Genomic DNA, 22,801 nt, shown 5'->3' on the forward strand with positions numbered 1-22,801 from the left:
CATGCAGTACTAGCAAGCCTTCCTGCTAGGATACTGGTCTCCTTCCAGTTCAGTTGCAAACTCTCCCTCCTGTACAGCTGCCACTTTCTGGAAGGGAGTCCAGAAATATGAAGCCCTCCCTCCTGCACCATCTCCTTAGCCACATGTTAAACTGTATGCTCTTCCCATTTCTGGCCTTACTAGCGTGAGGGACAGGTAGCAATCATGAGATCTTAACCCTGGAGATCCTATCCTTTAACTTAACACCTAACTTCATTAATTCACTTTGCCCTCTCCTACATTAGTACTTGGACCAAGACCTCCAGCTACTCACCCTTCCATTTAAGAATGCAATGGACTTGATCCAAGATGTGTCTGACCTTGGTTCTGGGGAGGCAACATACCATCAATGAATCTCATTCTCATTCATAGAACCTCCTTTCTGTAGCCCTAACCAGTGAACTCCCTATCACTATAGATTGCCTCTTCTCCACCCTTCCCTTCTGAGCCACAGACCAAGACTCAGTGCCAAAGATCTGACCGATATGGCCTTCTTCTGCTCGGTTATCTCCCACCACCAACAGTATCCACAGTGGTATACATTTTGTTGAGGGGAACAGCCACAGGGATACTCTGCACTGGCTGCCTATCCCCTTCCCTCTCCTGCCGTCACCCAGTTATCAGTGTCCTGCACCTTAGGTGTAATTACTTCCCTGTGTCCATCTATCAACCCCTTCATCTCCCAAATGATTCGGAGCTCATCCAGTTCCAGCTCCAACTCCTTAACACGTCTGTTAGAAGTTGCAGTTGGATGCACTTTCTGCAGGAGTAGTTGTCAGGGAAACTGCATTCCCACATTCTGCAAGAGGAGCATTCCACTGTCCTACCCTACTTGGCATCTTCACTGCTCTAAACGTGCAATAAGAAATAAAGAAAGAATACATAACAAAAAAAAAATCTATCTACAGCCTACACTTCTCCTTGCGGAAGCCTCAATAAGCCAAAGCCTCAACTTCCCATTCCCATTGGGTGGTGGGGGTGGGTGCTGATGCTTTTTTTGCTGGAGGGGGTGGTGTGGGTCGTAAACTTGCTGTTGCTTGTGCATGGGAGGGGGAGTTGGGGATGGGGCTTTGGGGTTCCAACATTTTAACTGTCATTCATTCTTTGGGGCACTCCTCTGTTTTTGTGGATGCCTGCAAAGAAAAAGAATTTCAGGATGTATATTGTATACATTTCTCTGTCATTAAATGCACATATTGAAACCTATTAAAATGTGTCAACTGTCCCCATTCACTTCTTTTAAACTCTCTCTCCCTCTTTGCGATCCTGTGTCTCTTCGGGAACTGTGGTGGGCAAAATGTAGCAAATAATTTGCAGGCAGCAAGTTCTCATTTCACAATAATGCATTCTATCAGTGACTTGTGAAATGTATTTATTGACTACTCCAGGAATGATTTTGGAGCAAAACCACTGTATTTATTTATTTATTGCAAGCAACAGAGCTTAGTCTTTACACTACAATTGACAGAACTTACATCTGACAGATCATAAACACCTCTATCTCAAAGCGGCCAGTCATGCTGTTGTTTTTGTAGCAAAATTTGAGCCTTTAACCTCCTAGCTCAGAGGCAATGATAGTACCAACTGAGCCTCAGCTGACCCTAGTGCCATAATACTTAAGAATCCCATTCCAAGTGTCACAGGAAGTGAAATGGTGATGGGGCTTCTGGTGGAATGGAGACAATTCAAGGGAGGAGAAGATGGCGGTGCGACGCAGCGCGCGCAGCTGCTCCGAAATGATATCGTATTTGTGAAGTAGGATGCTGTGCACAATCCTGATTTGATGGAGACAAACGTGAGACACATGGAGGAACATCTGGAGAAACTTCTGAAATGCCTGCTTCGCTGCTGCTGCTACTGTGCAATCGAGAATCTCCGGAGACGAAGGTCCCAAATCCTCGGCTTTGCCTGTTGCCTGTTGCCGGGGCCGGGGTCGAAGCGCTTGGCAGAGATGGTGCTCAGTGCTCGGTGTCGGAGGGCTGGTTGGAGGCTCGAACTTTTCGGACGGACTCGAGTCGGCTCTGGTCGGGTGCTTCCAGGGTGCTGCATCGGCAATTTGCGGCGCTGGAAGCTCATGGCAGGAAGAGAGTTTCTCTTCCTTCTACCATCTGTGTGAGATAATGGGACTTTTGAGAGACTTCGAGACTCTTTTTTACCATGCCCATGGTCTGTTCTTTATCAAATTATGGTATTGCTTTGCACTGTTGTAACTATGTGTTATAATTACGTGGTTTTTGTCAGTTTTTTTTTAGTCTCGGTTTGTCTGTGATATCGTTCTGGAGGAACATTGTATCATTTCTTAATGTATGCATTACTAAATGACAATAAAAGAGGACTGCGTGTCCTCATAATCTAATCTAATTCATTTGGGTTGAAACACAAACCAACAGTGTGGCATGGAAGTGAAAATAAAGCTCTTTGTTCTCTTGATTCTATACTCCTGTATCTTCTCTGATTTGGTTCTTTAAAGGGAAGTTGTTAGTCTGCTGACTGGAAACATCTGGATGTTGGAGAACAGCTGGGTTATCATTGAAGTTCCTGTCACCAATCAGGCTCACTGTATCATGCCTGCTGTACCCTCAAACCAAGCATTGACCATTAGTAGTGAGGTACAATGTACACCTGCTATTTGTGCTTATATTATCTTCAATTATGGTTGAATAATGTAATATTAGAAACATTAATGCACAAGTCTAAAATATATTTACACAATATTTTAACAAATGCTAATAGGATCATTTGACACCTCAAGTCTATGCCAACCATCAGGGACATTTATTTTATTTCCTTGTGCTCCCTTCATCTCACACCAGATTCTACCATTCGTCATCACACTAAGAACAATTTACAATGGTCAGGTGGCCCACCAACCTGCATGTCTTTAAGATATGGGAAGAAGCTGGGCAAACCAGAGTCAACCCATGAGTTCCCAGACTGAACATGCAAACTCCAGTCAGCCAGCACCAGAGGTCAGGATATGGAAACCGGGTCACTTGGAGGTGTAAGGTGGCAGCTCCTACAGCTCTATCAGTATGCAAGTTGTGATTTCACCCCTACAAAGTGCTTTGAATGTTTTATTAAGTTAAAGTTGTTCTGTGTTTGACCATGGATTGACTATATTCTCTGTATACCCATGACTGTGTCGCCACTCACAGCTCCAATCCACTAATTAAATTTGCAGATGAAACTGCACTGATCGGCATTTCTCAAATAATAACAAGGCAGCCTACAGAGAAGAAATCATCATCGTGACATGGTGGTGTCAAGAAAACAACCACTCCCTCAATGTTGCAAAAACAAAGAAGCTGGCTGTGGACTACAGAAGGAACAGAGACAGGCTCATCCCTATTGACATCAATAGATCTGGGATTGAGAGGGTGAATGGCCTTAAGTTCCTCGGTATACATATCACCGAGGACCTCACTTGGTCTGTACATACAGGCTGTGTGGTAAAAAAAAAGCACAACAGCATCTCTTTCACCTCAGGCGGTTGAAGAAATTCAGCACGAGTTCCCAGATCCTAAGAACTTTTTATAGGCTAACTAAGAGCACCCTGACTGGCTGTAGCACTGCCTGGTATGGGAACCGTACTTCCCTCAATCGCAGAACTCTGCGGAGAGTGGTGTTGACAGCCCATCTATGGTTATCTGTGGATGTGAACTTCCCACTATTCAGGGTATTTACAGAGACAGGTTCGTAAAAAGGGCCTGAAGGATCATCGGGGACCTGAGCCACTCCAACCACAAACTGTTCCAGCTGTTACCATCTGGGAAATGGTACCGCAGCATAAAAGCCGAGACCAACAGGACCCACGACAGCTTATTCCACCGGGCCATCAGACTGATTAATTCACACTGACACAGTTGTATTTCAAAACTATATTGACTGCTCTGTTGTATGTCTTACTGTACATACTATTTATTACAAATACTATAATTTGCACATTGCATATTCAGTCGGAGACATAATGTAAAGAATTTTACTCCTCATGGATGTGAACGATGTAAGAAATAATGTTAATTCAATTCAATACACCATCAGTGACTTTTAACATATTGTATTCCATTTTATAACAGATTATTTTGGGAAGCAATTGCATTGCCTAGGAAGATAATCAAATAGAAAATGTGCTTTTGATATCAATATTCAATCTGTCTTAAGCCCAAACTAGTTCCAAATAAACTATAAGTTAATTTAACTGGCTGTATGGTTCAGCTTTCTCTCAATTTTCACATTTCCTCCGTTTCTGCACTCAACCATTTTTCCAGCTACCTTAAAACAGGGATAGCGTTCCTCTTGTCCTCATCCACCACCCCATGAGCTTCTGCAACAAGCATGTTATTCTCTGCAATTTCCATTTCCACCATCTTCAAATGGATTCTACCACCAAACACATCTTTACTTCCCCACCACTCTCCACTTCCTGCAGGGATTGCTCACTCCGTGATTCCCTTGCCCATTCATCCCTCCCCACTGACCTCTCTCCTGGCACTTACCCCTACAGGTGGCAGAAGTGCTACATTTGCCCATTCACCTCTTTCCTCACTTCCATTCAGGGCCCTAAACAGTCCTTCCAGGAGAGACAACACTTCACATGCAAATTGGTTGAGGTCGCCGACTGTATCCGGTGCTTCCAATGTTGGTGAGATCCGACATAGATTCAGGAACTGCTTTGTTGAGCACCTCCAGGCCATTTGCAAGAAACTGGATTTCCTGATGGTCAACTGTTTTAATTCTATCCTCATTCCCATTCTGACATGTTGGTCCATGACCTTCATGACCTTCTCTTCTGCAATAACTACACCACTCTCAGGTTAGAGAAACAATACTTCGCATTCCATCTAGGCAGCCTCCAACCCGATGGCATGAACATTGATTTCACCAACTTCCATTAATTTTTCCCCCTTTCCTGTCCCTCTTCTTCAATTCCCAACCCTGGCTTCTTATCTCTTCTCCTCAGCTGCCTTCCTTTTCTCCCAAAATCCACTCTTCTCACCTACCAGATTCCTTATTCTCCAGCCATTTACCTTTTCTACCTATCACTTTCTAGCTTTTTACTTCATGTCCCTCTCTCCCACTCACCTGGTTCCACCTATCACCTTCTGGCTTGTCCTCTTTCCCCTACCCCACCTTCTTATTCTGGTATCTTCCCTATTCCTTTCCATTCCTTGTGAAGGGTCTTGGTCCAAAATGTAGACTGTTTATTCATTTCCTTTGGCCGGCTGGCGGTGTAGTGGCATCAGCGCCAGACTTTGGAGCAAACCCTCCCGAGTTCGAATCCAGCCAGCTCACTTGCATGCTCTCCATCCGTGCTGGGTTGAGCGTCAAGCTAGCAACTCGGCCTCGTAAAAATAAGAAAGCCTGCTAAAAAAAACACCGATATGACAGCATCCTGATTACTCCACTCGGAGTTAAGGACTTTCTTCTTCTTGAATTCATTTCTATAAATGCTGCTTGACCTACTGAGTTCCTCCAGCATTTTGTGTGTGTTGTCTATGGTTCAGATTAGTTGGATTAGATTTTTTATAAACGTGGTTAAGGTAACCTTATTGTTTTGGGTAATGTGTTTAGTTCTTTATAGCTGGATTTGAACTCACACGTACACATTGTGAAAGTAATGGTAGAAAAATCATTACTTTATTCATCTGGCTGCTGTTTAATTTAATTTAAATTGCAATTGCCAAACTAGGGAACAAAAGTATGAAATTAACAAGCCTAAAGCAAGGCAGAAGATTAGAAGAATTATTTACTTTTTCTTATTCCCCGCAGAGCTGGGCATGTGTGAAAGCATCCTGGCAAAAATGGGTATTACTATGTTGATTAAATCCTGGAAAGAAAGAACTGAATGAAGAACTGATTACGAAGAGGATTGAAACTGTGCATAATTACAGATACTGATAACCAAATAATTAGTGGATATGTGCTTCTGAAACCATGTGAATGTTATCTGAGAAATGCAATGGGTCATGGTAGAATAATATTCGATTGCTTTCATGTATTTTGGGTTGATCACCTAGTAGGTTCAAGGAGAGATTTAGCAGAATTTTTGATTTTGTCTTTTGCAATTGTTTATTCTCCTGGATGCTAATCATCTCCCTTAGAAGCTTAATTAAGGTGAAGTTTGTGATACCACAAATTTGTCTGACCCACATTAGAACAATTTTTTGAGTCCAATGGATTCTCATGTTTCACATTTTGTGGTATTTTGTGCCTCTTAAGGAATCTACAATACTATTGCATGCTACAGTATGTTTAAAATGTAAAGTCATCTGGTTTAATGCACTTTACCAAGAGGAGAAGATAAATGTACAACATACTTAATGGAAAGAACTAGGAAATTTATTTTAAAATGTCTTGGGAGAAATATCAGAGTCCATGTTACAAAAATGTTTTGTGAGTAAGAATGAAATAGAACTCATTTCCTATTCTGGTAGCTTTTTAGATTTATACTTTATGGCTTTTGTAAGAAATGGAGGTATAAATGTGATTGACAACCAGCTATAATCTCTAATTACCATTGATGGGGTTTGAAAAACTGGAAGAAATAAATATTCAGATGCAAAAGACACTTCTATCATGAAAATAAAAATCCTTGTCAACTGTCAGTTGCATATTTGGTGAAATTCAATTTTTTTTTCCTTTTGGAATATGCTGTAATGTTAGTCAAATGGGAGGATATGATTTACTCCTGCAAACAAATAATAGCCTATAACATTTAACTTTCACCTTTATCGGTGTTGAGCTGTTAATAACAGTGTTTTCTTCAGCAGCCATTTCAGAAAGCAAAGGACTGGGTATTCTCTCATAGTTCATATAGTGATCCTATTGTTACTTATATTCTCATTACCAAAATACTAGGTCATGAAATACAATGAATGATGTCATATTTGTGTGATTAATTTTGTTAAGTCTGATCACTGATTAAAGTTCCTTCAACCATTCAGAACTGAGGGTCAGTAAAATGAAATATGGATTAGGTTTTGGGCAGAATACAAATACTGGACCAAATTATCCTGCATCTGACCTGCAGCAAACAGCGATTGTCCAGGTGGCCTAGTTCTGCTACTATTTTCTGGTACTTAAACTCATCCATCCTGAAGATCTGCTGTGAGTCCCCAGCAAAAATGAAATCAGCCGTCACTGCCATTTCTAGTCCCCTGCTGTTGCTCTGAAGTTCTTTTTCATGCTATTCACTTGAAGAAGAAAGAGGTTTACAAAAAAAATCAATTGAAACTCCCCAGGAGGGAGGTAGAAACCATATGACTGCATCCACTCAGAAAGCTCACCCCCTTGGAGCCTACCTGCTTACGTTAGCCTTCCATGGATATCCAGGGCCTGCCTGAATGTATGCCGGAGTGCCGTTGTTAGTCTGTGATACTTAGCACAGTAGACTGTTTTTGGAGGGAGGGGAATTGAGATTTTCTAAATCAGCAAAATATTTTAGGTGACACACTTGTGCAGAACTGAAGGTTGTCAAGATCTGTAAATGTTTACTTTTAATCTTCAAACTTCAGAACCATTATCACTGAAACTGGTGGTCTGACACACTGTTGTCCTCAGGATCTTGCTAAGCTCAAAATGGCCATGGAAAATGTTCTGAGAACATACCTACAAGAAGGTGTGCTGAAGCCAATTTTTACCACCAAACTCGCTGACTAAAATCAATATTGCCACACACCACCCACCCTTTCCTTTCTGACTGATCAGAGAACATAGAACAGTACAGCATATTACAGTACTTGGGCCATGATGTTGTGCTGATCAATCTAAGCCTTTCCCCCCCCACACACCCCATAACCCTTCATGTTCTTACATCCATGTGCCTTTCTAAGTGATTCATAAGTGTACCTATTTTATCGTACTCTACAATCACACTTGGCAATATGTTCCAAGCACCTAACACTCTCTGTGAAAAAAAAAATTCTACCTCTGATACCTCCTTAGTCTACTTTCCTCCACTCATGTTAAATGGATATCCCCTGGTTTTAGCCATTGCTCTCTTAGGAAGAAGGAGCCGGCTGCCTCCCTATGCCTCTCATAATCTTTTTACCTCTATCAAGTTGTCTCATCCTACTTTCCAAAAAGAAGAGTCCTCACTTGCTCAACATTCCTCATAGGACATACAAGAGAATCTGCAGATGCTGTGAACCTTGAGCAACACACACAAAATGCTGGAGGAACTCAGCAAGTCAGGCAACATCTGTAGAGGGAAGAAAAGTTGATGTTTTGGGTAAAGAACCTCCATTGGTACTGGAAGGTAAGGAGACTGAAACCAGAATAAGAATGCTTGTCCTGCTGAATTCCTCTGGCATTTCATGTGTGTGGCTTTCCTTATAAGACACATTATTTAATCCATGCAGCATCCCGGTAGATCTCCTATGCACCCTTTCTAAAGCTTCCACATCCTTCCTGTATTGAGGTGACCATTATTGAAGACTACACTGTTAAGTGTGGTCTAACCATTGTTTTATAGAGCTGCAATGTTTGAATTCAGTCCCCTGAATAATGAAGGCCAACACACCATATACATTACCTTATTAAACAACTTTTCAGCTTCACAGAAATATTGAGGGATCTCTGAATTTGGACCCCAAGATTGCTCATTTCCTCTGCACTGCTGAGGGTCTGGCCATTATCCTTGTACTACACCTTCATGTTTAATCTCCGAACTGTATCAGTTCATACTTTTCTGGATTGAACTCCATCTGCCACTTTTCAGCCCAGATCTGCATCCTGTCTATATCCCTATATAGCCTACAACAACCTTCTATCCACAATGCCACCAACCTTCAAGTCATCTGCAAACTTTCTACCTACCCTTCTACTTCCTCATGCAAGTAGTTTATAAAAATCACAGGGAGGAGGGCTCTTTGAACACCTGTGGACATGTGGAACACTTCTAGTCATCAGCCTCCAGGCAGAATACACTCCCTCTACTACCCACTCTGCCTTTAGTGAGCAAGCCAATTCCAAATCTACATAGCCGTGTTTCCATGGATTCCATGCCTCCTGACTTTCTGAATGAGCCTACCACGAAGAAACATATCAAACACCTTGATAAGATCCATATACACCACATCTACCATGCTACCTTCATCAATTGGCTTTGTCACCTTCTGAAAAATTAATTTAGGCTTGACAAAGCCTGGCTGAGTAAACCTAATCAGACTATGCTTCTCTAAATTCTTATAAATCCTGTCCCTAAGAATCCTCTCCAATAGCTTGCCTACCACTAGAACTCACAGGTCTATATTTCCCAGCATTATTACCTTTCATGAACAATGCAACAATATTTGCCAATCTCCAATCCTCTGTGCCTAAGGAAGATGCAGGAATAATCTCCCCACAGAAGCTCCAACAATCTCTTTCCTCGCTTCCCATATTAGCCTGAGGTATGTCTTGTCTGGCCTCAGTGACTTATCTATCAAACAGTTCTGACTCTGCCTCTTTCTTAAACTTGACGTGCTGCAGCATATTAGCCTGTTCTATGCTGACCTCACATTTGTCAAAATCACCCTCCCTGTTAAGCACTGAAGGAAAGTATTCATTAAAGACTTCCCCTACCTCTGCCTCCAGGCACATTTCCTTTTCTCTACTTCCTTCTCATACTTTCTCTTTACTCTTAACTCTGTCACATTTGGTGAATGAAGTGATGGAGGATCTCTGGTCACATGCACACTCAGGTCCCTTTAATTATATACAGAAATCAATCTCAGCCTGAAATATTCTCGGTGATGAATAACCCACTGCCTTCTCGGCTAGAGCCCACTAGAAATTTAGACTCCTCTGTATAAAGCAATTTCTCCTTGTCTCAGAACTAAATAACCTATCACTTATCCTATAACTTTGCCCTTGAGATCTTGACTTTCCAGCCGAATGAATCCATCTCTTAGCATCTATCCTATTAATACCTCTCAAAATTGTGTGTCACAATGAGATCTCTAAACCAGCCCACTTTATTCACTTCATTCTGCATGATGTTATTTTTTTTCCCCTGTAGTACCTCAGTGTACTAATTTGATGACAGGATCTCTATGGATGGCATTCAAAAAGAAGTTTTTCACTGGTGAAACAACAAACAAATTTGGAATCATACCATATACATCAGGGGTGATTTTTCTTAAAACCAACTTATCCAAAATTTCCCATTCCCAGTCCTGCACTATCCCAGTTTCCCTCATACATGGTAAATAGAAAAAAGGAACAAAGTTAAGCAGTCCTTGAGCTGAGGTCCCACATGTCAGTTGTTCTTATGCTGCTATTGACTAAAAACATTATTAAATGTCAAAGATGACTCATGAATAAATTGATACTTAAAAAAGAATCAGGAGTCGCCATTTAAACCTGACCCACCATTATTTTAAGATATGGCTGATCTAATTGTAACCTCAGCTCTGTGTTTCTATCTACCTATGACAATCTTTCATCTTCTTGCTTAGAAAGTACCCTTCTACTGTGCCTTAAAAAATAATCAAATATTCTGCTTCCACAGCCTGTTAAGTTAGGGAGTTCCAAAGGCTCACGACATAATGAGAGAAAAGAAACATTTTTTTTCCTTTCTAATTAGGTGGCTCTTTATTTTTTAATTGTCACCTTCTGTTCTGAATTGTCCCAGAAGATGAAACATCAAGAATCCAACAAATACCTAATTGAATTTATGTATTTTATGCCTCTACTACCTTATATTAGAGACCATAAATGTTAATTATATTTCCTTATAAAGATAATTTTTCTCTACATGGTGCAATGATTTTTTGCTTTCACTAGTTTTAACATATTTTTGATCAGATATCCTGATTTGCAGTGTTTCAAATTAACCTTAACCGTGTTATTAATATCTTTTTGATATTGACATGTTCTTGTCTATCTTTCAAGCTTAAATACCTCATTTTCTATAAATGTTCCTCATTGCAATAGTTTCATGCCAGGGACTAGATTAGCAGCTTTTCAATTAACTTGTTTTGCTTAAGGAATGGATTAATCAAGGCAGACACTCTACATCTGTTCTATACTATACTGATATACCAATATAATTAAAACTTGTTTCCCTTTTATTTACCAGTTAGTTGATATGCTCAGCGTTCAATTTATTATTCACAGGAAGTTCCAATTTGTTAAGGTTGTACTTCAGTCAACTTTGAAGTTATTGCACTATCATAAATTGTTGATGGAGAAGTATTTCAGTATAGGATAAATATTAAAAAAGTTGTCTTCAGGCAGAGTCAGGCACATCTTATTTAATGTTGTGGTGAAAAGGCATTTTAATTACATTGTGAGTTATTTACAATTATTGCAGATGTAAATATATCTATGAAACTAAATGTTAATTGGTTTGGTTCATCAGCATTCTCTGGTTAATTAAAGTCCAAAAGTTTGAAACTGATGTTATTAATGAAACAAAGTTACATGAATTATGTGAAAATGATGAAATAGCACCCAAAGCAAATTTTCTCATGCTATGTACTAACTTTAAGCATCATGATTGTACAAGTTTGTAATAGGGTGATGTGGGCATTACTATTAATTTCTGACTGTAATCTATTTCTTTGTAATATTTTAATATTTACCAGCCCAGGCTCTATATTGAAACCTCCATACAATGGTATTGTTGCAGAAAATTATTTTCTATGGATACTAAACTATTGATTTTATTTCACTGTTTTGCAGGAATCATCAGAACAGCCTTACCCAATATGGACAGGGAAGCAAGAGAACAGTATTCTGTCGTCATTCAAGCCAAAGACATGGCCGGACAGATAGGAGGACTGTCGGGTTCCACAACTATTAATATCACGTTAACTGATGCCAATGACAATCCTCCCAAGTTCCCGCAAAGTATGTGACACTTTTCAATCAATGTGATGCATATTCTGAAACTGTAGTCTGTCTCAATGTCATGTTGCAAATGTATTGTAGATGGCATGGTGAAGTGTATTGTTTTTATCATCTGACTGCTTTCCTAACTCTGATAGACAGTTGCATTAGCAACCACAGTCCTTTGACAGTTGGCCTGGCTGGATAAAAAGTAATTGCTTTCAAAAGAAATATGAAAAAATGTATAGTTTTCTTCCCAACATCAACATGTCCGCTGTCATTGGTGTATTTGACTAAATTGTTGTAAATGAAAACTTAATTTCAAAGTTTAAGTTGCGAAAGCTCTTCTCCCAAGTTCCAAAGAGGAATGTGTGAATGTTGCAGCAGCCAGCGGTAGGAGAGTTTGGATTAAAGTAGCATCTCACCTGTATTGTCAGGTTGTTAATTGTGACCTAACAATAACAATTTGAATTTTTAAAGCACGCTTAATATCCTATGCAGAAACATAAAGCAAACATTATTGTCAAACTGAAGAAAAGATGTGAGAAATGTGATCAAAAGATGTCCAAGTACAGGCAAGACATAGGTAAGGAGATCAAAAGATTTAGGAAGAAAGCCATCTCTAAGATAAACAGGATGCATGAGTAGACAGGAATCTAAAGCTGTTGCACAGTCATCAAGCTAGAGAGAAGCAAAGTCAGACAAAGTTTAGAGAATAATTTTAAGTTTTGGTGTTGGAGAAGATGGCCTTAAGGAGATTAAAACTTTTTATTTTTTTTTTCCTTTCCCAGTTGTGACTAATGTTAGACGTTTCTTTTTCCACCTGATCCACTAAGGATTTCTATTTTTTTTTAAAATTCATATTGAGCAGTTTCAGTTTTATTATTGCTTTAAAAAGATAGTAATGGAGAAAATTAATGCCACGTATTTTCCCTATTTCTAAACAGAACATAGAGTAGGTGTGGTCTAAGTTTCAAGTCAAAGCACTTAAAGCAGTATGGTGTGTATTTAAAACAGAAGTGTATAGTGGCTCTGAGGGCTACGACCTACCCTGATAGATGACAACCAGGGCATTCAAGGTGGAAGTCTGGCAGTGGATGAGCAGGTCATATAACTACAGGACCTCTTAAAATCATTTGACACCCTGGAGATGTTTGGGTGTATGGACATTTTATTAAAATAATAGTAAAAGTAATTGTGGTCAGCCTGATCTATCCCCAAACCATTTCCCCACTCTAGACTACCACTAACATTCATTACCGCTGAGTTAACGGGCACAGTTCCTGCTGGACACAATGTGAGCCACATTGATTTTGGGCAAAGGGCGGAACTAGGAACAGATGAGAAGTGTGAGATAAAATTGCCTGTGTTTCCTGCCAAGGAGGCCGTAGCCAACCTCCACCTCAACCTGTGTTAAAAAAAAAACACATGAAAGCATTGCATGTGATATTTTAGTTTTAAGTTATGGTTGGTATTGTATCTGCGATGTTGTTCTGTCAGAGATTATTGTTTAGTTATGATCCTCTGTTCATTTGTAGAACACTACCAGCTCTATGTCCCTGAATCAGCTACAGTAGGCACAGCTGTAGGTAAGATTAAAGCAATTGATCCTGACATTGGTGTGAATGCAGACATGAGCTACAGCCTCATTGATGGAGATGGATTAGGCATTTTTACCATCACTACTGACAAAGACACCAGAGAAGGAGTTATTATTCTAAAGAAGGTAACAGCCGTATATTTATTCTAAATTTCCAAACCTGATTGTTTTGAATCCCACTAAATCCAATGGGCTGTTAATAATGGAATTATCTTTATGGTCTCCTCATGTTTCAGCCACTGAACTATGAAAAGAAAAAAGTGTACACTGTGATGATTGAAGGTGAAAACACTCATATTGATCCCCGCTTTTGGAACATGGGTCCTTTCAAGGACACTGCCACTCTCAAAATCATTGTTGGAGATGTGGATGAGCCCCCAGAGTTTTCACTCCCTTTTTATGTGATGGAGGTTTCTGAAAGTGCCAAACCAGGAACAATGGTTGGAACAGTAACTGCACAAGACCCTGACAGTGCCAAAAGCCACATCCGGTATGTCCTTCCTTTATTTAATTAAAACCCCCAGTCTGGGTATTTCAGTAGAAAATTCACATTTTATCCTTCCTGATCTGCAAAATATGTTGAGGTTGAATAGCCTCTGCTGACAATATTCATAAAAGAGTGTAAAACAGCATAATCTGTTCATGTTTGTGACTTAATTCCAATATCAATATGAACTGTTCACTTCATCTTCCTCTCTCTGTAGATGCTGCCTTACCTGCTCAGTATCTCTACCAGTTTTTGTTTTATCACTGATTTCAGGCATCTGCAATATTTAGCAGACACAATTATTGTGTTTCCTGATACTTGAAATTTTCACCAGAATATAGTAGGCTGAGAGGAGACCTTTTAAGGTTTATAAAATTATCAGGGGCAGAGCTAGGAACGGTCAGAGCCTTTCACCTAGAAGGTATAGATAAGAGGTGAGAGGAAATTTAAACGAGATCTCAGGGGCAATCTTTTCATTCAGAAGGTAGCAGTTTTAGTTAATGAGTTGCCAGAGACAATTACATACAATGTATAAAATGCAGTTGGACTAGTACTTAGTGGATTGTCACCTTGTTGTGGTGGAGAAGATTGTGTGGTCCTGAGATCCCAAGAGCGATGTTGTCTGGAGCTACACTACTGGTAGGGTCACCTATGGCGGTAAGGTCAAGGGTGAGGACCCTGACAAAGAACAATCCAACCAAGATCTCAGTGGTGGAACAGGCGGACAAAGTTACTTTGAACTCAATGACTGTGAAGGCGGATGAAGGCTGCAACAAATCCATCAGCTCCAATTGTCATGGTTTCCATGCCATTGGAATCAGTTGGATGATTTGTGAAGTATCGTGTGCTTCTTGGAGTGCAACATCAAGTACACGTTAAACAAATACACGCACAGGCGTCTTCGCTCTGTGGGACAATGGAACGAAGACCATCATCTTCGACCTCGAGGGATAGCCACGACGACGAGATAGGAAAAGAGTAGAGGGCTATAAGACTATTGTGGGTTGGCATACATAGGCACTATGGTCTAGATAAATTATTTGGGCCAAAGGGCTAATTTCTATGTTTACAGCTGTTAGGACTGTATGACTATTTTAATGGAGTTCATAGGCCAGTATGTGCTGCTGTTCTTCGGGAAATGGTGCCTTGACGAGAAGTTGTAAGAAGTGGGAAGAAGTGTTTCTATATACAAAATAATCTGCAGATGCTGGGGTCAAAGCAACACTCACAACACGCTGGAGGAACTCGGCAGGTCGGGCAGCATCCGTGGAAACGATCAGTCAACGTTTCGGGCCGGAACCCTTCGTCAGGACTGAAGAGGGAAGGGGTAGAGGGCCTTCCACCTTCTTTATAGGGTCTCTGCCCCTTCCCTCTTCAGTCCTGACGAAGGGTTCCGGCCCGAAACGTTGACTGATCGTTTCCACGGATACTGCCCGACCTGCTGAGTTCCTCCAGCGTGTTGTGAGTGTTTCTATATTAAATTCATTAAAATGAAAGAATTATCCAGTACCTTTATACTGGCACTAACCTACTGTCAGAAAGATATATATTCTATATATCTATGATTTCTGCAACATTATCACCATGTTTTATTCCCACAATGGCTAGAAAGAACAATACATTATGCAAAGCAACTATGAAACAAGCCGAGTTTGAAACAGGAGCCCTGAGTATTGAGCTCATTATAAAGGTGGATAGACTTACATTTAGAGGCATCAAAAAATTACATTACTCGTCAGCAACTCTTTTTCAGTGATGGATGCAGTCTGTTTTTGATCTTTCTTTGACATAAATGAAACAATTGTTTAATTGGAACTGACTAGTAGTGAACATACTCCAATTAAACAGACATCCATTGAATTCCTATATCCAGTACTGTAGATAATTTAAAGGGAATATTTTTGAAATATGACATCATATTGCACAAATGAAATATGAAATATTTTATTTAAATATATTGCACTAAACTTTTCAATAATTATATTGCCTTGACTGATGAATTAATGAGTTAGGGAAATGGCCCAAATTGAGAAGTCATTTGGTTTTAATTTCAAAGCATACTTGAAATTTTCATCAGAAAAAAAGGTCTTGCAGCAGTCACAAAATCAATACAATATATGGTGTCAATTGGCTGAAGGAAGGTTTGTAAATGTCTTCCTCAGAGAAGACCCGTTACAGTTGTAATGTTTAAACACACAAAGTTTTTGATATACTATAAATAATTTAGTTTTGGCAACAGAGAAATGAAATATCTTTTAAAACACAGCATTAAAGAGTGATATTATCTTTCAAAGCACATTCACAATTTGGAAGAAAAGGTATATGGTAAAATGCTAGATCTGCAACACAGTCACATTCATCATTTTCTTTCTGCAAGGACAGATCTAAAAGCAGACAGAATAGTACAACAAAATAGCATTAGTCTTTTCACCCCTGGTGCTGCAGATTGATTTAGGTCAGATCAGTTTTCATTTCAACACTCTCAGAAAACTTCCAGATATACTAAGCCTAGAGAAGAAGGCCCATTGTGCAGAAAATACTGTGAGGATGGTTGTTGAGTATGTTAAAGAAATTAGGATACTGTGAATACATTTCTGCAGGGAGGTCAAGTTATAATACTTCAGGTGCTATGTAGAAGGAAAAGTAAATTGCTGCTAAAACTGGCATGCAATTACTAATTACATGCTAAAGGAAAAAGGGTATTCTGAAACATCCCTCAGCTTCGACAAAGCCATTGGAAACAGTAAAATCACTAAGTTTGCAAAACTCAGGTCAATTCTAATTGTATTATTGCCAATAGGACTATTTAATTTTGTTACTTGTTTCCCTGAAACATAATTTTTCTTATTTTATCTGACATTTTCACTTCTAGGCCTTTCCAAACTAGTGAACACAAGCCTACTATTCTAATCGAAGTATACAATACATATCTGATTCAGTTTCTTTGATGGTGCTGTAAATCAGTAAGAAGGTTGTTTTACCTATTGGTTAAACTGAAGTTTGAAAAGGGATCCTGGGCTTCTGTTGACTTTATGACCCAAAGGTCATAAAGTCCTACTGCAGAAAGCCAAGCCAATCAGCCCATCCCATCCATGCAAATCCCATCTATACTAAGCTCATTTAGCAGCACTTAGTCCATACAAAAAAACTAGAAAGAAATGCAAAACATATCAAAATTATTCAGTTATAAAGATTTCAGGTCTCATTGTAACATTATTATTGTTATCCTATGTTAGTACACTTCCTATTTCAAGACTGAGTAAAGCTCCAAATGCATACAATGCCCTACATATGGTCAAAAAGATGGCAGTTATTTCATCAATATCATCATTATCAGTAGTTTTTCCTAATTACTGATGGCAGTTATTTCATCAATATCATCATTATCAGTAATTTTTCCTAATTAATCACACACATCAATTTTTAATCTGAGAAAATAAGTGTAATTTTCAGGTATTTTCTCAGATTTATATATAAAAAAAGAAAAATTGAGCCAGTCAGACAGCACCAATGAAGAGAGAAACAAAGTTACCATGTCAAGACATGATCAGTAAATATCTGAAATGTATCAAGTTCAGATAAATATGGAGGCGGGGAAAATGACGGAGAAGGAAGGAAATTTGAAAAGGAAATCAATAAGATAATGTGGGAAGTCAAGGAAAGAGATGTCGAAGATGGAATAGTGAGAAGAACTAAAATGACAGAAGATCTGGAACTGTACTATCATACCTTGCATTCTTCATTGTTGATTCAATGAAGTTCAACAACAGCTTAATACACAATATCCCAGTTTATGACAAGGTGCTTTCCAGTCTCAGGTGCCAACAATTTCAGATCATTATTGCCAACTATATAGACAATAGATGTTGGTGAGGATTATTTGTATCTTCAAATTAAAATTATATTTTAATTACATTTCTCTTTTACTTTCAAAGGTTTTGTCATTTATTTTTCCTGGCTTCTGTGCCATCACAGATCTTAATTATTTGTATTTTCTGGCTTTAACTCTGTACTTGATTAAACTGTTTTACGTATCTCCAACTGATTCACAACCTGTTGAAAGATTACCATCCTATAACTTTAGTTCTATTTCTCTCTGTAAAGAGGTGGATGAGACTTTGAACAAATCTGCCCCGTCCGTTGCACATAATATAACTTAGCATGTAGTTTGAAGAAGAACTAGACTATTTTCACCATCATCCTGAATATGTTCATACCTCAATCAACTTCACTGAAACAACTCAGTCAGATTCATCCACAGACACCCTTCGTGTGCTATACAATTCAATCTTAATCGCAAGTGATGATATTGAAAATCAATATTAATACAAATTTAGAGTGTTATTCTGGATCTCCTGTCACGCTCACACACAGAAGACTTCAGACATAGTCAATGGCATCCAATAGTCTGTGAAACACACCAAGACATCAGTTCAGTCATTTTATTTTCAATTTCCTTTCCTAATCTCCATTGACCATAGACTGCTCATGCAGAAGTAAATTTTCACAGCTCTTGTGATCTACACTTCAGCATGACCGAAAGTCAACCGAGCTGATCAGATTTCAGGCTGATACTGGGAACCTATCTCACATAGTTTCTTTTTTAAGTAGGTACTTAACTGGTTCTCCTTCAATCCATCTAATTCCCTGTCTCCCACAAAGACACCCATAGGACTGTAAGACAGTAAGACATACGAGCAGAATTAGGCCATTCAGCCCATTGATTTCGCTGCGCCATTTCATCATGGCTGATCCTGGATCCCACACAAACCCATACTCCTGCCCTCTCACCATTTCCCTTGATGCTCCGACCAATCAGGAAACTATCAACTTCTGCTTTGAATATACCCACAGACTCCACCGCAGTCTGTGGCAGAGCATTTCACAGATTCACCACACTTTGACTAAAAAAAATTCTTCCTTACTTCTGTTCTAAAAGGTTACCCTTCAATTTGGAGGCTGTGTCCCCTAGTTCTGGATATTTCCACCAGAGGAAACATCCTCTCCACATCCACCTTATTTAGTCTTTTCAACATTCGGTAGGTTTCAATGAGGTCCTCCCGCATTCTTCTAAATTCCAGTGAGTACAGGCCCAAAGCATCCAATTGCTCCTCATATGTTAACCCCTTCATTCCCAGAATTATCTTTGTGATCCTCATCTGGACTTTCTCCAATAACAATACATCCTTTCTGAGATAAGGTGCCCAAAACTGTTGACAATACTCCAAGAACAGTTTGACTAGTGTCTTAAAAAGGCTCAGCACTATCTCCTTGCTTTTATATTCTATTCCACTTGAAATAAATGTCGACATTTCATTTGCCTTCTTTACCACAGAGTCAACCTATGAATTAACCTTCTGGGAGTCTTGCATGAGGACTCCTAATTCCCTTTAAAACCTCTGATGTTTGAATTTTCTCCCCATTTAGATAATAGGCTGCACTGTTGTTCCTTTTACCAAATCATACATTTCCCAACACTGTATTCCACCTGCCACTTTTTTTTGTCCATTCTTTCTAACTTGTCTAAGTCCTGCAGCAATTGCATTGCCTCCCTCAGCACTACCTACCCCTCCACCTATCTTCGTATCATCCGCAAACTTTGCCACAACGCCATCAATTCCACTATCTAAATCACTGACAAACAATGTGAAAAGTAGCAGTTCAGGTACTGACGCCGAGGAACACCACTTGTCTCTGGCATCCAACCAAAAAAGGCCACCTTTATTTCCACTCAATACCTCCTGCCTGACAGCTATTCCTTTAACCATACCAGTATGTTTCCTGTAACACCATAAGATTTATCTTAAACAACACACATCAAAGTTGCTGGTGAACGCAGCAGGCAAGGCAGCATCTCTAGGAAGAGGTACAGTCGACGTTTCAGGCCGAGACCCTTCGTCAGGACTAACTGAAGGAAGAGTTAGTAAGAGATTTGAAAGTGGGAGGGGGAGGGGGAGATCCAAAATGATAGGAGAAGACAGGAGGGGGAGGGATGGAGCCAAGAGCTGGACAGGTGATTGGCAAAGGGGATATGAGAGGATCATGGGACAGGAGGTCCGGGGAGAAAGACGGGGTGGGGGGGGGGGAACCCAGAGGATGGGCAAGGAGTATAGTCAGAGGGACAGAGGGAGAAAAGGGAGAGTGAGAAAAAGAATGTGTGTATAAAAATAAATAACGAATGGGGTACGAAGGGGAGGTGGGGCTTTAGCGGAAGTTGGAGAAGTCGATGTTCATGCCATCAGGTTGGAGGCTACCCAGACGGAATATAAGGTGTTGTTCCTCCAACCTGAGTGTGGCTTCACCTTTACAGTAGAGGAGGCCGTGGATAGACATGTCAGAATGGGAATGGGATGTGGAATTAAAATGTGTGGCCACTGGAAGATCCTGCTTTCTCTGCAGGTGTTCAGCAAAGCGGTCTCCCAGTCTGCGTCGGGTCTCGCCAATATATAGAAGGCCACATCGGGAGCACCGGACGCAGTATATCACCCCAGTTGACTCACAGGTGAAGTGTCGCCTCACCTGGAAGGACTGTTTGGGGCCCTGAATAGTGGTAAGGGAGGAAGTGTAAGGGCATGTGTAGCACTTGTTCTGCTTACACGGATAAGTGCCAGGAGGGAGATCAGTGGGGAGGGATGGGAAGGACGAATGGACAAGGGAGTCGCGTAGGGAGCGATCCCTGCGGAAAGCAGAGAGAGGTGGGGAGGGAAAGATGTGCTTAGTGGTGGGATCTCGTTGAAGGTGGCGGAAGTTACGGAGAATATATGTTGGACAAGATTTTATCTTGTTAAGCAGCCTCATGTGAGGTCCCTTATCAAGTGACTTTTGAAGATCTAAGTACATAACATCCACTACCTTGCTTTTGTCCACCCTGCTTGTTACTTCCTTGAAGAATTCTAACAGGTTTGTCAAACAAGATTTCCCTCCACAGAAACCATGCTGACTTTAACTTATTTTATCAATAGTCTCCAAGTACCCCGAAACCTCGTCCTTAATAATACACTCCAACAATTTCCCAGCCACTGAGGTTAGGCTAACTGGCCAATAATTTCCTTTCTTTTGTCTTCCTCCCTTCTCAAAGAATGGAGTGACATTTAAAATTTTCCAATCCTCTGGGACCATGCCACAATCAAGTGATTCTTGAAAGATCGTGACCGATCCATCCATTATCTCTTCAGCAATGCCTTTCAGCACTCTGGGATGTAGCCCATTTGATTCCAGTGAATTATCTGCCTTAAGACCTTTCAGTCTGCCTGTCACTTTTTCCTGTGTAATAGCAATAGCACTCACTTCTGCTACCTGACACTCACAGACCTCGGGCATATGGCTAGTGTCTTCTACAGTAAAGACTGAAGCAAAGTACTCATTAAGATCACCTGCTATTTCATTGTCCCCCATTACCACCTCACAAGCTTCATTTTTCAGTGGTCCAATGTCAACTCTCACCTCCCTTTTATTCTTTATATAACTGAATAAAAGCCTTTCATATCCTGCTTTATAGCTTTTTTTAGTTACCTTTTGTTGGATTTTAAAAGCTTCCCAATCATCCAACTTCCCACTCACTTTTGCTGCTTTAGATGCCCTTTTCTTGGCTTTTGTGCAGTCCTTAACTTCCCTTGTCAGCCACAGTTGCCTAGCCCTGCCATCTGAGAACAACCTCTTCTGTGGGACATGTCCTGCGCCTTGTGAAATATTCCCAAAAACTTCAGCCACCTCTGTTCTGCTGTCATCCCCACCAGTATCCCCCTCCAATCCACCTGGGCAAGCTCCTTTCTCATGCCTCTGTAATTCCCTTTTTTCCCATTGTGATACTGATACATGTGACTTCTGCTTCTCCCTCTCAAACTGAAGTATGAATTCAATCATATTATGACCACTGCCTCCTAAGGGTGCCTGTACATTAATAAAATCGGGGTTATTATTCAACACCCAATCTAAGATAATATTTTTGCTTGTAGACTCAGCTGTTCTTAAAGAGTCATCTCATAGACATTCAACAAATTCCCTCTCTTGTGATCCGACACCAACCAAATTTTCCCTACCCCCTTGCATATTGAAGTCCTCTTTACAATTGTGCCATTACCCTTATTACATGCCCTTTCCAGCTCCTTTTGCAATCTCAATCCCACATCTTGGCTACCATTTGGAGGCCTATATATGTTTCCCATAATGTTTTTCTCACCCTTGCAGTTTTAACTCCACCCACAAAGAGTTGACATTCTCTGATACTATATCACCTCTTTCTATAGATGTAATTCCATCTCTCACCAATAGAACTACACTACCACCTATGCCCTTCCAACTTAGCAACCAATCTGTCAAACCAGCCTTTATGTTGACCAAACATAAATCTCATTCATTCCTCAACCAGCAGAGCTAGTGCCCATCTCATAGCACTTCCTGTACCCTTGCCCACAACACCTACTCTGCCATCACTGTCTAATGATCAGAAACATCCAAAACTCCTTGTCAGTTTATCCTAATCTCAACCTTTCAAAGCAACTGGACCAATACCTGATTTATTTTGTGCCGAATGAAAGTCCCTTTAATATCTCAAGTTTTTTTTTTATTTGTCCTGTTGTTCCACAGCACTTTTCATGGCAGGTTCATGAGCGAAATGTTTATTGTACAGCTACAAAGCAGCTGTACAACCTTTCTCAGAGGCACTGGCCAAAAAGGAATTATTTCATTCATTTTGCTCGTACCTTACACAATCTGTTTTTCTACAACAGTGATTATATTCAATTTAGTTGATTGCCAAGTATTTTGGGGATATCCAGAAGCTGTGGAGGTGCTTTATAAATCCCAACTCTTCATTTTAATTCCAACTTTCTTTTTAATTAAAAGCTTGCCAAATTTTATTA

General features: G+C 40.1%; 1 protein-coding gene across 1 annotated transcript in view; it reads left to right on the forward strand.

Moving 5' to 3' along the window:
• Positions 1-22,801, forward strand: part of LOC134357707 (cadherin-18-like) — a 261,240-nt gene that overhangs the window by 210,559 nt on the left and 27,880 nt on the right. Inside the window, exons 5-7 of the mRNA XM_063069328.1 lie at positions 11,707-11,874; positions 13,392-13,579; positions 13,690-13,943. Of these exons, the coding sequence (XP_062925398.1) occupies positions 11,707-11,874; positions 13,392-13,579; positions 13,690-13,943 (610 nt within the window). The remainder of the gene's footprint in view (positions 1-11,706; positions 11,875-13,391; positions 13,580-13,689; positions 13,944-22,801) is intronic.

The sequence above is a fragment of the Mobula hypostoma genome, chromosome 17 (assembly GCF_963921235.1).
Source record: "Mobula hypostoma chromosome 17, sMobHyp1.1, whole genome shotgun sequence".
NCBI classification, from domain to species: domain Eukaryota; kingdom Metazoa; phylum Chordata; class Chondrichthyes; order Myliobatiformes; family Myliobatidae; genus Mobula; species Mobula hypostoma.